This window comes from Lampris incognitus, chromosome 7, assembly GCF_029633865.1.
Source record: "Lampris incognitus isolate fLamInc1 chromosome 7, fLamInc1.hap2, whole genome shotgun sequence".
In the NCBI taxonomy this organism is placed as follows: domain Eukaryota; kingdom Metazoa; phylum Chordata; class Actinopteri; order Lampriformes; family Lampridae; genus Lampris; species Lampris incognitus.
Window position 1 is genome coordinate 33,686,806 of NC_079217.1, and position 14,958 is coordinate 33,701,763.

Below are 14,958 nucleotides of genomic sequence, written 5' to 3' on the forward strand. Positions count from 1 at the left end.
AGAGGGTGGAGGCTGTGATGGCCCCACACAACCAACCAAGACCCCGAGTGCATCAGGCTGAGGTCCACGCAGATGAAGGAGACGTCGAAAGAGGGGTCGTCTGCCAGGCTTGTCCATCACCACGCCGAAAGCAACCAGGATGACGCCAACCACCCTTCAGACCTTGGTCGCCTCGTGATCCATGCTACTACTGTGGAGAAGCGGGGCACAAGGCCCGTGACTGCCCTGCCCCTGTACCACGACGCCGTAGCACTCCCCAGTCAGAAAACTAGAATGGGGTGGCATCGCGGGGAGACTGCTACCCAGCCAACCGACCATATCCCCCATTAAGAACTCTTCCCAGATCGGCAGAGTGGGCCACGTACATGGTCTCTATCTTTGTTGCTCCATTGGTGGACACCGCTGCTGGGCCCTTGTGGACACAGGGTCCACCATCTCCATTGTGCATCCAGGGGTGCTGCCAGAGACAGAGTGGAGGCCCACCACCTGTAAAATTAGAACTGTGACTGGGGAACTAACCAGCATGCTGGGGAAGAGAGCACTGCAGGTGCGGGCAGGGAAAGTTGCAGCCACCCACGAGTTTTGGTTGGCTGAAATACAAGACCCTTGCATCATCGGGCTAGATTTGCTGACTCGCTGGGGGGCTCTGGTCAATGTGTCGAGTAATTTCATTCACCTTGGCACAGAGACCCTGGCCCTCCGGCGCTGTCCAGAGAGGAAGGTGGGACGTATCCACATCCAGCCAACTCCACCTGTGACCATGCCGCCGCCGCCGCCCCCACCTCCACTGCCAACCGAGGGGATGACGACACTGCCCAGCCCACCAACAATGACGACGACCCTCATTGAGGCTACCATTCCTCAGACACCCTCGCCGGACACTGTTGCCGCCATCCAGGGTCTGTATTAGCGGAGCAGTGAAGGGCTGGACCCTCAGCAGAGTCAACAGCTGAAAGACCTGCTCCAACAGTTCACTGAGATTTTCGCTGTACGTGAAGAGGAGTGCACCCAGACCAACCTGGTACAGCACACAATCGACACTGGTACAACCCCACCCATTAGACTGCGACCCTACCGGTTAGCGCTTGCCAAGCATGGAGCTGCAGAGCGGATGATTCTAGAGATGGCTGCGGCCGGGGTGATAGAGCCATCTTATAGCCCTTGGGCCGCCCCTGCCATCCTGGTCAAAAAGAAAGATGACACCTGGAGGTTCTGTGTGGACTTTCGTCGGCTGAACAATGCAACTCGCAAGGACTCCTACCCCTTGCCCCGCATTGACGACGCTCTGGACCACATCGCAGGGTCACAGTGGTTCAGCTCACTTGACCTACGGAGCGGTTACTGGCAGGTGGAGCTGGCACCAGAAGCTAGACCCAAGACGGCCTTCACCATCGGTCAGGGACTCTGGCAGTTTCGTGTGATGCCCTTTGGTCTCTGCAATGCCCCCGCCACATTCGAGAGACTAATGGAGAGGGTGCTGGCTCACATCCCCTGCAACCGATGCGTGGTTTACCTTGATGACCTTCTGGTTCATGCCGCTGACTTCGAGCTGGCCCTAGAGAACCTCCGTCAGGTCTTCCAAGCCATTCGGGGGGCGGGCCTGCGCCTGCGCCCCAAGAAATGCAACCTCCTTTGACGTGAGACCAAGTTCTTGGGCCATGTGGTGGGGGCAGAGGGCGTGGCCCCTGATCCTACTAAGGTGGAGGTGGTCGAGAAATGGCCAGTTCTGCGAAACGTCAGCGAGGTGCGCAGCTTCACGGGGCTCGTCTCCTACTACCGACGTTTTGTCCGCAACTATGCCTCCCTTGCCAGTCCCCTACACCGTCTCACCGAGAAGGGACGGGAGTTCCACTGGGACGACAACTGTGCAGCCGCCTTTGCCCGGCTCCGCACTGCCTTGATCACTGCACCCATCCTGGCCCTTCCTGATCCTAAGTGCCGCTTCATCGTGGACACAGACGCCAGCAATGTGGGGCTGGGGGCCGTCCTGTCTCAGGAAGTTGCTGTGGGAGAGAGAGTGGTGGCTTACTACAGTCGTGTCTTGAGCCGCCCTGAATGCAATTACTGCGTTACACGACGCGAGCTCCTGGCGGTGGTCGCAGCGTTCAATCATTTTCGCCCCTATCTCTATGGCCAGACCTTTCTCCTGCGGACGGATCATGCGGCCCTGATCTGGCTGCTCAGCTTTAAGGAGCCCGAGGCCAGGTGGCTAGGTGGATTGAGGAGCTGCAGAGCTACGACTTCGAGACCCAGCACCAAGCTGGGCGCCTGCACAGCAATGCAGATGCCCTCTCCCGTCGTCCCTGCAAGGATTGTAGACATTGTGAGCGCCAAGAGGAGCGAGACAGAGCAATCCTCCAAGTGTCCACCACGCGGCAGGTTGAGCCAGAGGAGGCGTGGCTGATGGCAATGGACAAGCAGGAGTGGCAAACAGCGCAGGATAGTGATCCCACCCTGGCCAGGGTGGGACAGTGGGTCGACACCAAGGCACGCCCCCACTGGCAAGCTGTCTCTGCCATGTCGGTGGAGACCAAGGCCTACTTTTCCCAGTGGGCCACCTTGGCCCGGCGTGATGGACTGTTGTACCGGGTCTGGCAAGCGCCGGGCCGGGGAAGAAGTGTGTGGCAGTTACTGGTGCCCAAGGACTGGCGCCAACGAGTGCTACGGGCAGCCCACGGCTCGGTGGGGGCAGGTCACTATGGGGTGGCAAAGACGCTGAACAAACTGCGCCAACAGTTCTACTGGGCCGGATGCAGGCATGACACTGAACTTTTTGGGCACTGTTGTGATGCCTGCACTGCCAAGAAAGGACCAACCAGACACTCCCATGCCCCTCTACAACAATATCAGGTGGGGGCCCCCATGGAACGGGTCGGTGTGGACTTTCTTGGCCCATTTCCCACCACAGACAATGGAAACCGGTACGTCCTTGTGGCCATGGACTACTTTACCAAATGGCCTGAGGCGTATGCGGTCCCAGACCAGAGCGCTGCCACTACAGCCGAGCGGCTGGTGTGTGAGATGTTCTGTCGGTTCGGTGCGCCCGAAGAAATACACAGCGATCAGGGGCGGAACTTCGAGGCACAAGTATTCTCTGAGGTGTGTCAACGCATGGGGGTGAAGAAGACCAGGACAACGCCCCTCCACCCCCAGAGCGACGGACTGGTGGAGAGGTTCAATCGAACGCTCACCACACAACTCGCTATTGTCACCTCACGGCACCAGCGAGACTGGTACTGTCATCTACCCCTGGTCCTGTGGGCGTACCGGTCGGCAGTACAAGAAAGTACTGGGTGTACACCGGCTGCGCTCATGTTCGGGAGAGAACTGCGGACCCCTGTGGACTTAGCCTTTGGCACGCCCCCAGGTACTGACCTTCCCAAGATACCCGGTTTCGAGTACCTGCGGGACCTCCAACAACGTCTGGCCGAGGCACATGAGTTTGCTCGGCAGCATCAGGAACAGGCAGGTGCAAAACAAAAGCGGGCATATGACACTCGTTGTCAGGGCCGCTCCTTCACCCCAGGAGCAAAGGTGTGGGTCTTCAACCCAACCCGGAAGAGAGGAGTCTCCCCCAAGCTCGCCAGCCAGTGGGTGGGGCCCTGTGAGGTGTTTGAGCAGCTTTCGGATGTTGTGTACTGGGTGAAACTGTGTGTCCGGGGGCGGGTGGTAGTTCTGCACCGGGACCATTTGGCACCTTACCGCCCCTTGGCTGAAGAACCTGTAGATCAGTTTAGCCCACCCGGGACGGTCCCTCCTACACCCCAGGCCCTACCAACCGGACAGACAGTGGGGAACAGGGACCCATGCCCCCGCGACGGCGGAGACGGCTTCCCCTTCGCTATAGGGACTTTGTTGTCGGCTGAGGACAGGCGACACGCTGGAGGGGGTAATGTAGCGAAGTTGCTACCACGTCAGAATTGTGCCAATTGTCCTGTTTTACCCACCAGGCACTGCGTGCAGATTGTCAGTTGTTATTAAATGTTTTGTAAGTGTTTTATGTGGTTTTATGTGTTTATGTGATTACTATTTGTTGTGGTGTAATTGTAGTTGTCATTCTGTTGTGTTGTGTAACCTTGTAACTGAAACCCTGAACAACTTTGTTGTTCGAGTTGATGACCCCCATGTATTGTGTCACATTTCTGTAAGTTCTTGTTTCTGTGTGAGTTCAATAAAGGGGCTGCAAAGTTACCTTTGTCGTTGCTTCTACGTTCGCCACAATACCAATTTCTTAGTTTAGTTTCAGGGGAAGTCGTTTTAAATTCTGTGACGTTTGAAATGTTTAAACTTTAAATACTGACCGCTGCAGATTCTCCACCTCACAGACTCCTCTGCACCTGTTGCTAGGCAACACGTAGCAGTGTCTTGCCATTAACATCGCTGATAAAACAGCTGGCTTGCTTGAGATCAGTAAAAATGTAATATATAACAGTTCAGCAACACGCAAACCTACCACAGAAAACCGGACATTTTCATGAATTTATAACCCGCCCCCCGCAGGACATGTCCGGGGAAAAGAGGCCGTTTGGTCACCCTAAGCTAGCTAGGCTAGATCGCACACTCTGGTTAAACCAACTGCCTGGACACAATATTCATAGAGAGTAAAAAGAGACAATATTCCCCAGCAACGGAAATCAAATGATGAGATAACTTACTGTACACATAGGATATGGTCTTCTCCCATGTCGTTGTCGTCCTACTTCGGATTTGTGACTAAGTTAGTAGATAGCTGTCCTCTTCTGTCAAGTTGTTGTAGCGGGAATATCTAAATCTTACCCGGATACAGCAATGCTATTATTTGATTGGCTGTTCGGCAGCTATATTCTTTAATTTGATTGGCTGGTGCGTGGCAGGCCCTTCTCAACGCTATGGGGAATCCACTTGATTCCTACCTGTTCCACTGTTATAAAAAATAGCGGCGCAACTTGGTGGGCGTTACCCTGGTTCTCTGCGTGAGAAATACAAGGTGTGGCGTGTGAGCATGTAAACGAGTTGAAATGCGTGTGTCTCACGCCCAATGCGTGAGACTTGAGAGCCCTGCATTTGTTGGTTGCTGAATGATATGGATGTGAATTATTATTTTGCACTGGGTTAGGCTCCCAAGATTTGATGTGATTTTCAAATGAGTTCCTACCTGCCTCTGTTGATAAAATAACAAGTAAACAGTGAAACAGGCCACATTAGCCATGTGTGTTGAGCTTAAAGCAGTGATACATTTTTTCTTACCTGATTTTTTCCTGATTTCTGAGTAGACTGGGATTATTATGCATATGAAAGGATGCTCTAAACAGTAAGACTACTGCAAAGCCATACAGGACCTTCTGCCAGCGGGCAAAGCTTCCTCCAGCAGGTGATGGCCCCCTCCTGCGTGTACTGGCCAATGGCAGTCTCCAACAAGAACAGGGGAACACCACATGTCACCACAAACACCAGGTACGGCACCAGGAACACACCTGAATGCACAAGGAACACCTACTTAAAAACCAAGACAGGAAAAGAGTTTTGTTTTGTTTTTGTTTTTTCCTTGAGAAAGAGTTGGTATGGACCAGACTTACCCCCTCCATTTTTGTAGCACAGGTAAGGGAATCTCCACACATTGCCAAGCCCAACAACATTCCCTGCCACAGACAGCAGGAATTCTACCTTACTGGCCCAGTGTCCTCTTTCCTCTATCCGACCGTTCACTGCAAATAATTTCTTCGACATTATCTACGAGCACTGATTTAACTCACTGTATCTTCCTTTGCTCTTTTATACATCCAGGGTTCCCGATCTGCCAATATATATTGTAGCTGTGTCCACATCACATCTACTTTTGAAACAAGGTGGTATATATTTACTCAAGGTAACTCATTCCTGCAACTGAGATGTTTAGTCTCAGAGGTCTCTGACAGTGTGGCTGTATTGTGGGAAGACATTGTCCATGATAATACAGTGAGATATTAACTTACTGGAACTAACGGCCAGGACAAGTAGCACCCGCCCATCGCCCATGTTTTTTTTTTTTGGAGGGGGGGGTGGAAAAGGAAATAGTTAACATAAAGTGATATCATTGTGGGTGGCATTGTGGCTTAGTGGTCAGCTTTTTCTCTGTGGAATTTGCATGTTTTTGCCATTTTGTATATATTTGTGGTAAATGTCAATGGGTCAAAGCCGCTTTGTATATTTTCTCCACAGTCCAAAGATAGATAAGTGAATCTAGGTATGGACTCTAATGGTGCCTAATTGTGTGTGTGTGTGTGTGTGTGGATCCTGTGATGGACTGGTCATCTGTCAAACGTGTCTTGATTTCATATGCCCAATGCCTACAAGAAAACGCTCCACCCCCACTAACCCAATAAAGAATTAATAAATGACATAGTTATGCAGTATATTTGTTTAATACATAATATATCATATATGTATTGTGTCACGTATCAGGAAAGAACCCAAAAGCAGACGGGACAACCAGGTAAGGGAAGAATCAAGTCTTTATTGAAGTAACCGATCTCAGGGGTAGAGCAGGAGTTGGCTCAGTGGCAGGTAGGCAGGCAGGCAGAAGTCCATGAAAGGCGACGTTCCAGCGAAGACTGGTCCACAGTGGAGGCTTATTAAGGGTGATGGCGATCGCTTTGATGTCAAGGGAGAGCAGTAACTGCTTTGATGGCCAGCTGGCGTACCGGGGTGAAGGGGGGCGGGGGGTCAGCAGGTGTCAAGGGCGATCCCTTTGAAGTCAAGGGCGAGAGGCTGATTGCTTTGATGTCAAGGGAGAGAGACCGTGACCAGCTGGTGTACCGGGGTGAAAGGGGGGGGGGTCAGCAGGTGTCCAGGGTGATCGCTTTGATGTCAAGGGCGAGAGGCTGTGACAGTACCCCCCCCTCCGAGGGGCGCCACCGGGCGACCTACCAGACCCGTCAGGGTGCGTCCTGTGGAAGTCCCGAATGAGGTTCGCGTCCAGGACCAGGCGACGAGGGACCCAACACCTCTCCTCCGGGCCATATCCCTCCCAGTCCACGAGATACTGCAGGCCGCGACCGCGGCGACGAGAGTCCAGGAGACGACGAACGGTGTAAGCCGGATGATCGTTGATCATACGAGGAGGTGGGGGCGGCCCGAGGCCCTGAGCAGTGCAGCATGGGCTCGCCGCCAGGTCCGACAGCACCGACGGACATGGGCCTGGACCGACGGAACCAGAATGTCTACTTCTTGAGAAGGAAAAAGGGGGGGCCTGATATCCGTAAAGGCATTGAAAAGGGGACAACCCAGTAGCAGACGATGGCAAGGTGTTATGGGCATATTCTACCCATGCAGGGAAGTTGTGAGGACCAAGAGGATGGGTTGGCAGACACCAGACAGCGGAGAACAGTCTCCAATGCCTGGTTGGCCCTCTCGGCCTGGCCGTTGGTCTGAGGATGGAACCCCGATGACAGGCTGATGGTGGCACCGATGGCAGAGCAGAAAGCCTTCCAGACAGCAGAAAGCCTTCCAGACAGCAGAAGTGAACTGGGGGCCACGGACAGACACTATATCACGGGGAAGACCGTGGACCCGGAAAACCTCCCTGACCAGCAGATCCAGTCTCTCGGGCCGAAGGCAGAGTAGACAAGGGCAAAAAGTGAGCAAATTTACTGAAGCGATCAACAACAGTCAGTACAACGTTGTTACCGTCAGAGGCGGGCAGACCAGAGACGAAATCCAAGGACAGATGCGACCAGGGACGGTGTGGAACAGGCAGGGGGTGCAGCAGACCGGCACTGGCCCGAGTAGAGGGCTTATTCTGGGCACAAACAGGACAGGCAGAAACAAAAGACCCAGTATCCTCCTTCATGGAAGGCCACCAGAACCGCCTACGGAGGAAGGCTAGGGTACGGGTTACTCCAGGATGGCAGGTGAGTTTGGAGGAGTGAGCCCACTGCAACACACTAGATTTAACAGCATCTGGAACAAACAAGCGCCCGGTGGGACCGTTACCTGGGTCAGGCTGAGTCTGTTGTGCTGCCATGACCTCCCTTTCAATGTTCCAGGTGACAGCCGCAGCCGCAACCACACAGGTAGAGGGAACGATGGTGTCAGGTTGGAGCTTGGGCTCAGACTCCTCCCCATGCACACGAGACAGAACATCGGGCTTGGCATTCCTGGAGCCAGGTCTGTACGTCAAAGAAAAATTAAAACGACCAAAAAAGAGCGCCCACCTGGCTTGGCGCGCGGTGAGTTGCTTTGCTGACTGGATGTATTCCAGGTTCTTATGGTCAGTCCACACTATAAAAGGAAGCTCAGACCCCTCCAGAAAATGTCACCATTCCTCCGGTACCAATTTCACCGCCAGGAGCTCACGATTCCCCACATCATAGTTCCTTTCAGCTGGGGAGAGACGGCGAGACAGGAAGGCACAGGGGTGTGTCTTGCCATCCTCACTGGAGCGCTGAGAAAGGACCGCCCCCACCCCAATCTCAGAGGCGTCCACTTCTACAACGAACTGCTTGGTTGGGTCTGGCTGGATGAGGATAGGAGCTGTGGTGAAGCGGTGCTTGAGGGCTTGGAAAGCTGCCTCTGCTACAGGGGTCCACAGGAACGGTCTGGAGGTGGAGGTAAGAGTGGTTAGTGGGGCCGCAACGCGGCTGTAATTGTGGATGAACCGTCTGTAGAAGTTGGCAAACCCGAGGAACCTCTGAAGCTGCTTACGGCTGGTCGGGCTTGGCCACTCAAGAACCGCTCTGACTTTGGCGGGGTCCATTCTCACCTGCCCATCGGCCACGATGTAGCCCAGGAAGGTGACTGAAGGGGCATGCAATTCGCACTTCTCTGCTTTTACGAAAAGGCGGTTCTCCAGAAGCCGTTGAAGAACTTGGCGGACGTGCATGACATGCTCTGACAGGTCTCTGGAAAAAATCAGGATATCATCCAGGTAAACAAAAACGAAACGATCCAACATGTCACGTAGGACGTCATTGACCAGACTCTGGAAGACAGCTGGGGCATTAGTGAGACCAAACGGCATCACCAGATATTCAAAATGCCCCAGGGGGGTGTTGAAGGCAGTCTTCCATTCATCTCCGTCTCGAACCCGGACCAGGTGGTAAGCATTCCGGAGGTCTAGTTTAGTGAACACTGTGGCTCCCTGGAGAGAATCAAAAGCAGAAGTCATGAGGGGCAGAGGGTACTTATTCTTGACTGTGATGTTATTGAGGCCTCTATAGTCAATATACGGCCGGAGGGTCTTGTCCTTCTTGGCCACAAAAAAGAACCCCGCACCAAGGGGTGATGATGACGGGCGAATAAGACCAGCAGCCAAGGAGTCCTTGATGTACCTCTCCATGGACTCCCGCTCAGGCTTGGAGAGGCTATATAGGCAGCTGCTGGGGAGGGGAGCGCCCGGCAGCAGGTCAATAGCGCAATCATAGGGGCGAAGAGGAAGCAGGGAGAGAGCTTGCTGCTTGTTGAACACGGCTCGGAGGTCATGGTACTCTGGAGGCACCAGTGACAGGTCAGAGGTCTCAGAGCTTGACAGCTGACAGGGGACAGACTGAGGCAGAGCAGACTGGAGGCCTATGGCATGACAGACGGGACTCCAACTTGAAATTTTGGCCGATGACCAATCAATATGGGGACTATGCTTAACCAGCCAGGATGACCAAGTATAATGGGAACAAATGGAGAATTGATAACGAAAAAACTTAACTCCTCTTGATGGTTCCCCGACAACAGGAGGCGCACAGGCTCGGTCTTAGAGGTTATCCGGGCCAGGAGACGTCCATCCAGGGCATTAGCTTCAAGAAGCTGGTCCAGACTCACAGTGGCAAGACCTAACCGCTTCACAACACTTGCATCCAAAAAGCTTTCATCAGTTCCAGAGTCAATTAAAGCCAAAAGTTTAGTGGACTGACCTTTAAAACTGATGGTAGCTTGCAACTGGGTACGTGGACGAGGAGACAGAGGGCAAACAGTTGGACTCAGTAGGATCCTCCCCCTCCCTCGTGAGCCTGCTAGTTTGACGGAACGGTGAGGGCAGGAGGTGAGAAAGTGACCAGGCTGACCACAATACAAGCAGCTGTTCTCGGTGATGCGGCGTTGACGTTCCTCCGGGTTGAGCCGGAAGCGGCCGAGTTGCATCGGCTCCGAAGCTGGGGAAGAGTCACGCCTCGGGCTTTCTCGGAGGACGGCAACCTCAGTCGAGCGAGCTCGGCCCCCAGAGTTTGGAGGTGTGGCCCGTGGTAAATTGCTGTGACCAGGAAAGTGGCGCGTCCTCTCTCGCCTCCGCTCCCGGAGACGGTTGTCCACACGAATGGCCAGGGTAACCAATTCCTCCAACCCTCCAGGCTCGGGGTAGGAAACCAATTCGTCCTTTATGGATTCGCTTAGCCCGTTGGAAAAGCCGGCCTGGAGGGACTCGTTGTTCCATCCGCTCTCCGCTGATAGCGTACGGAACTCAACTGAGTAGTCAGCGACGCTGCGGGAACCCTGGCGGAGAGAGATCAGTCTTTTTGACGCATCCTTTTCCCGCACGGGATGATCAAAAACCTGGCGAAAAGCAGTGGTGAACTCAGCGTAGGAAGAGGAAGTGGAGGCCCGCATCTCCCACACCGCTGTAGCCCAATCCAGGGCGCTTCCCCGGAGAAGACCCATGATGTAAGCGACTTTGGCTCCATCTGTGGAATATGACTGGGGCTGCTGGTTAAACACAATCTCACACTGCATCAAAAAAGGGCGACAAAGTCCAAAATCTCCATCATACTTATCGGGCGGGGCAACCCATGGTTCCTTAGACGAAGTTGATGGCGCTGGGGGTGGCGGAGCTGGAGGAGCGGATCCCGGGCTAGCGGAGGCACTAAGTTGGGTCTGGATTCCGGAGATCTTTGAGCTGAGCCCACGGAGGGGGGGCGGGGGGCCAGCTGTGTCAAGGGCGATCGCTTTGAAGTCAAGGGCGAGAGGCTGATTGCTTTGATGTCAAGGGAGAGAGAGCGTGACCAGCTGGTGTACCGGGGTGAAAGGGGAGGGGTCAGCAGGTGTCCAGGGCGATCGCTTTGATGTCAAGGGCGAGAGGCTGTGACATATTGTGTATCTTACCTCCCCCTCATAATCGTTTGCATATAAACTCTTCACTAATGTCACTTTTTTTTCTTCCACTAATTTAGCCTCAGGTCTGTGTGCATCAGCAAAAATGGTTCATTGACTACCTTGATTTATAAATAAGACTAAAGCTCTCAGGCTGTTTTTTAGAATCCATATGGAAAACTTTCTCTCCAAATTGGATGCTGTCTGTCACAGTGAGTGACTTTCAACTATGGGCAATGCAGGTGGTCCTTGCTGGCTGATGAAGAGGCTGACTCCAGCTCAGGATGCTTGGAGATAGTTTCCCAGTGCCATACTGCTGTTATAGAAGGCAATAATGACATGACCAAAGGTAATGATCCTGCAATGTTATCTGTCCTAATGAGATGCCAGTCTTTTTTCCTCTGCCCAAATCAAACATAAAATACACCAGTCCAAAGTAGAACTAAGATTTAGAAATAGCCTTTTTTTTCAGCATAAATTTGACTGCAAGAAACTGCTGATTGGAATCAATTGATGAAAGCTGTGTTTTTGTAAAAATACGAAAGTCCTACCTTACCTTAAACCAAATAAGTTGGAAATTAAGTGAATTTCAACCAAAATCCATCAGCTCTGGTTAATGTAAACTCAGTTTCACCAACCTAATACAAAGTAAATATATAATTTATTCTTCAGAAGAAAAGGAAAATCCTGCACATTTCCTGTTGAAGAAACATAAGTAGGATAGGATTAACACACATGTCACCTGTCCTGATAGTTTTGGAATACTTTAATGAAAGAACCCTGTCAGTTTCAGCAGATGAAGGCTATTCTGAGTCAATACTTTCTGCCAAAGGTTGATTTTCATCTCATATGTTTTACTGCAAATTGTAAAGAGTAAAGGCTCTAATCAACACATCTGATTATCCCTCAGGGTTGTCTTACTGTTTGGCATTGCTATTTGGTTTGATTTTCACATTTTGCTAATGTCACATGTGGAGGATATTGGATTAGGTGCAGAAAAAAACAGCTGAGCCTAAAGAACTTTTTTTTTCAGAAATATCCACGACTTACAACTTGGACAGCTGCCACCTTGTTTTCTATGAATGATTTATTCTTTCTGTTGTTGTTAGAGCTTTTCTACAATCATACTGACAGGGGCTACCAGGTCTAAGTATTTGAGTAAAGTATTATGAAAGACTACTGTGTATGATTAGCGCCTCATTGTGTCTCAAATATTATAATATGAAACTGTCGTCAAGTGTGCAAGAAGGATGATCAGAGAACTGAGGATCATTCATAAAAATGAGTTAATTCTATAAATAGTTGGCTACAGCAACCATTTATATAAACCCACAAGAACAACACTAATCTATATGGTGTGCAGACAAATGCTCACAAGACAAATGCTCACAATACTAATAGAAAAAGAGACAAATGCTCACAAATTGTTTTACAATCTTTATTTTTCAAAAAGTCAACTGAACATTCTGTTGCATGTCACATAAGACATACCACATAGGCCTAAGCATGTGAGAGGGATCACATCTCCCTGACAAATGAGATGGTGATCTTAAAGATAATCATGATAATGAGACTATCAATTACTGTTTGGTAATACATAATCTTAATTAACCTTTATTCATGGAAACATATTTTACTAGTGCATTGGGTTTTGAAAGTATTTGTACATATTTTCATAATTAAATCGATATGTAAACATATTTCATATTTGTATATCTGTATACTATAATTTCCCGCTGTAAATATAGATTATAAAACAATTTGTGAGCATTTATCTCTTTTTCTTTTAGTGTTGTGAGCATTTGTGTTGTGAGCATTTGTCTTGTGAGCATTGGTCTTGTGAGCATTTGTCTTGTGAGCATTTGTCATGGAATCGCCCATGAAGTGAAACGAAATGCCGTTTTCCCCTGCCCACCGCAGTGCAACATACAGGCAAAAACACATTCAAGAATTACAAGAGCACATACACTACCGTTCAAAAGTTTGGGATCACCCAAACAATTTTGTGTTTTCCATAAAAAGTCACACTTATTCACCACCATATGTTGTGAAATGAATAGAAAATAGAGTCAAGACATTGACAAGGTTAGAAATAATGATTTGTATTTGAAATAAGATTTTTTTTACATCAAACTTTGCTTTCGTCAAAGAATCCTCCATTTGCAGCAATTACAGCATTGCAGACCTTTGGCATTCTAGCTGTTAATTTGTTGAGGTAATCTGGAGAAATTGCACCCCACGCTTCCAGAAGCAGCTCCGACAAGTTGGATTGGTTGGATGGGCACTTCTTGCGTACCATACGGTCAAGCTGCTCCCACAACAGCTCAATGGGGTTCAGATCTGGTGACTGCGCTGGCCACTCCATTACCGATAGAATACCAGCTGCCTGCTTCTGCTCTAAATAGTTCTTGCACAATTTGGAGGTGTGTTTAGGGTCATTGTCCTGTTGTAGGATGAAATTGGCTCCAATCAAGCGCTGTCCACTGGGTATGGCATGGCGTTGCAAAATGGAGTGATAGCCTTCCTTATTCAGAATCCCTTTTACCCTGTACAAATCTCCCACCTTACCAGCACCAAAGCAACCCCAGACCATCACATTACCTCCACCATGCTTAACAGATGGCGTCAGGCATTCTTCCAGCATCTTTTCATTTGTTCTGCGTCTCACAAACGTTCTTCTTTGTGATCCAAACACCTCAAACTTGGATTCATCCGTCCACAACACTTTTTTCCAGTCTTCCTCTGTCCAATGTCTGGGTTCTTTTGCCCATCTTAATCTTTTTCTTTTATTGGTCAGTCTCAGATATGGCTTTTTCTTTGCCACTCTGCCCTGAAGCCCAGAATCCCGCAGCCGCCTCTTCACTGTAGATGTTGACACTGGTGTTTTGCGGGTACTATTTAATGAAGATGCCAGTTGGGGACCTGTGAGGCGTCTGTTTCTCAAACTAGAGACTCTAATGTACTTATCTTCTTGCTCAGTTGTGCAACGCGGCCTCCCACTTCTTTTTCTACTCTGGTTAGAGCCTGTTTGTGCTGTCCTCTGAAGGGAGTAGTACACACCGGTGTAGGAAATCTTCAATTTCTTAGCAATTTCTCGCATGGAATAGCCTTCATTTCTAAGAACAAGAATAGACTGTCGAGTTTCAGATGAAAGTTCTCTTTTTCTGGCCATTTTGAGCGTTTAATTGACCCCACAAATGTGATGCTCCAGAAACTCAATCTGCTCAAAGGAAGGTCAGTTTTGTAGCTTCTGTAACGAGCTAAACTGTTTTCAGATGTGTGAACATGATTGCACAAGGGTTTTCTAATCATCACTTAGCCTTCTGAGCCAATGAGCAAACACATTGTACCATTAGAACACTGGAGTGATAGTTGCTTGAAATGGGCCTCTATACACCTATGTAGATATTGCACCAAAAACCAGACATTTGCAGCTAGAATAGTCATTTACCACATTAGCAATGTATAGAGTGTATTTCTTTAAAGTTAAGACTAGTTTAAAGTTATCTTCATTGAAAAATACAGTGCTTTTCCTTCAAAAATATGGACATTTCAATGTGATCCCAAACTTTTGAACGGTGGTGTATATCCAAACTAACACATATATCCAAACTAAAAGAAAAAAAAAATCACTATCCAAGGGAATAAATGCCAGCCAGAATGACTATTGAAACCGCCGGTCTGTGTGGGCTAGCAGTTAGCATAGCCTGCCCTGATTATGCATCCTGTCACACCGCCCTCCCGTGTTTCCTCCTCAGGTGCAGCTCCAGGCAGGGGCTGTGGTCCCTGTGGCAACCGAAAAAAGCAGACCAAGCCCTCCCGGCTGATCCAGCACCAGCTCTCCCAGCCAGACACCCTTGACATATCTCCCCGCACTCCACTCGACGACATCAAAAACACCACAGCCAACGCCAATTGAGGCCACTG

At 50.2% G+C, this 14,958-nt stretch overlaps 1 protein-coding gene across 1 annotated transcript in view; it reads right to left on the minus strand.

Annotated features, from left to right (window-relative positions):
• LOC130115230 (sodium- and chloride-dependent GABA transporter 2-like) overlaps nucleotides 1–13,743 on the minus strand; it is a 67,619-nt gene extending 53,876 nt beyond the window's left edge. Inside the window, exons 1-3 of the mRNA XM_056282847.1 lie at nucleotides 13,734–13,743; nucleotides 5,556–5,684; nucleotides 5,319–5,453 (exon numbers count right to left, since the gene is read on the minus strand). Of these exons, the coding sequence (XP_056138822.1) occupies nucleotides 5,319–5,453; nucleotides 5,556–5,684; nucleotides 13,734–13,743 (274 nt within the window). The remainder of the gene's footprint in view (nucleotides 1–5,318; nucleotides 5,454–5,555; nucleotides 5,685–13,733) is intronic.
• Nucleotides 13,744–14,958: the final 1,215 nt, after the last annotated feature.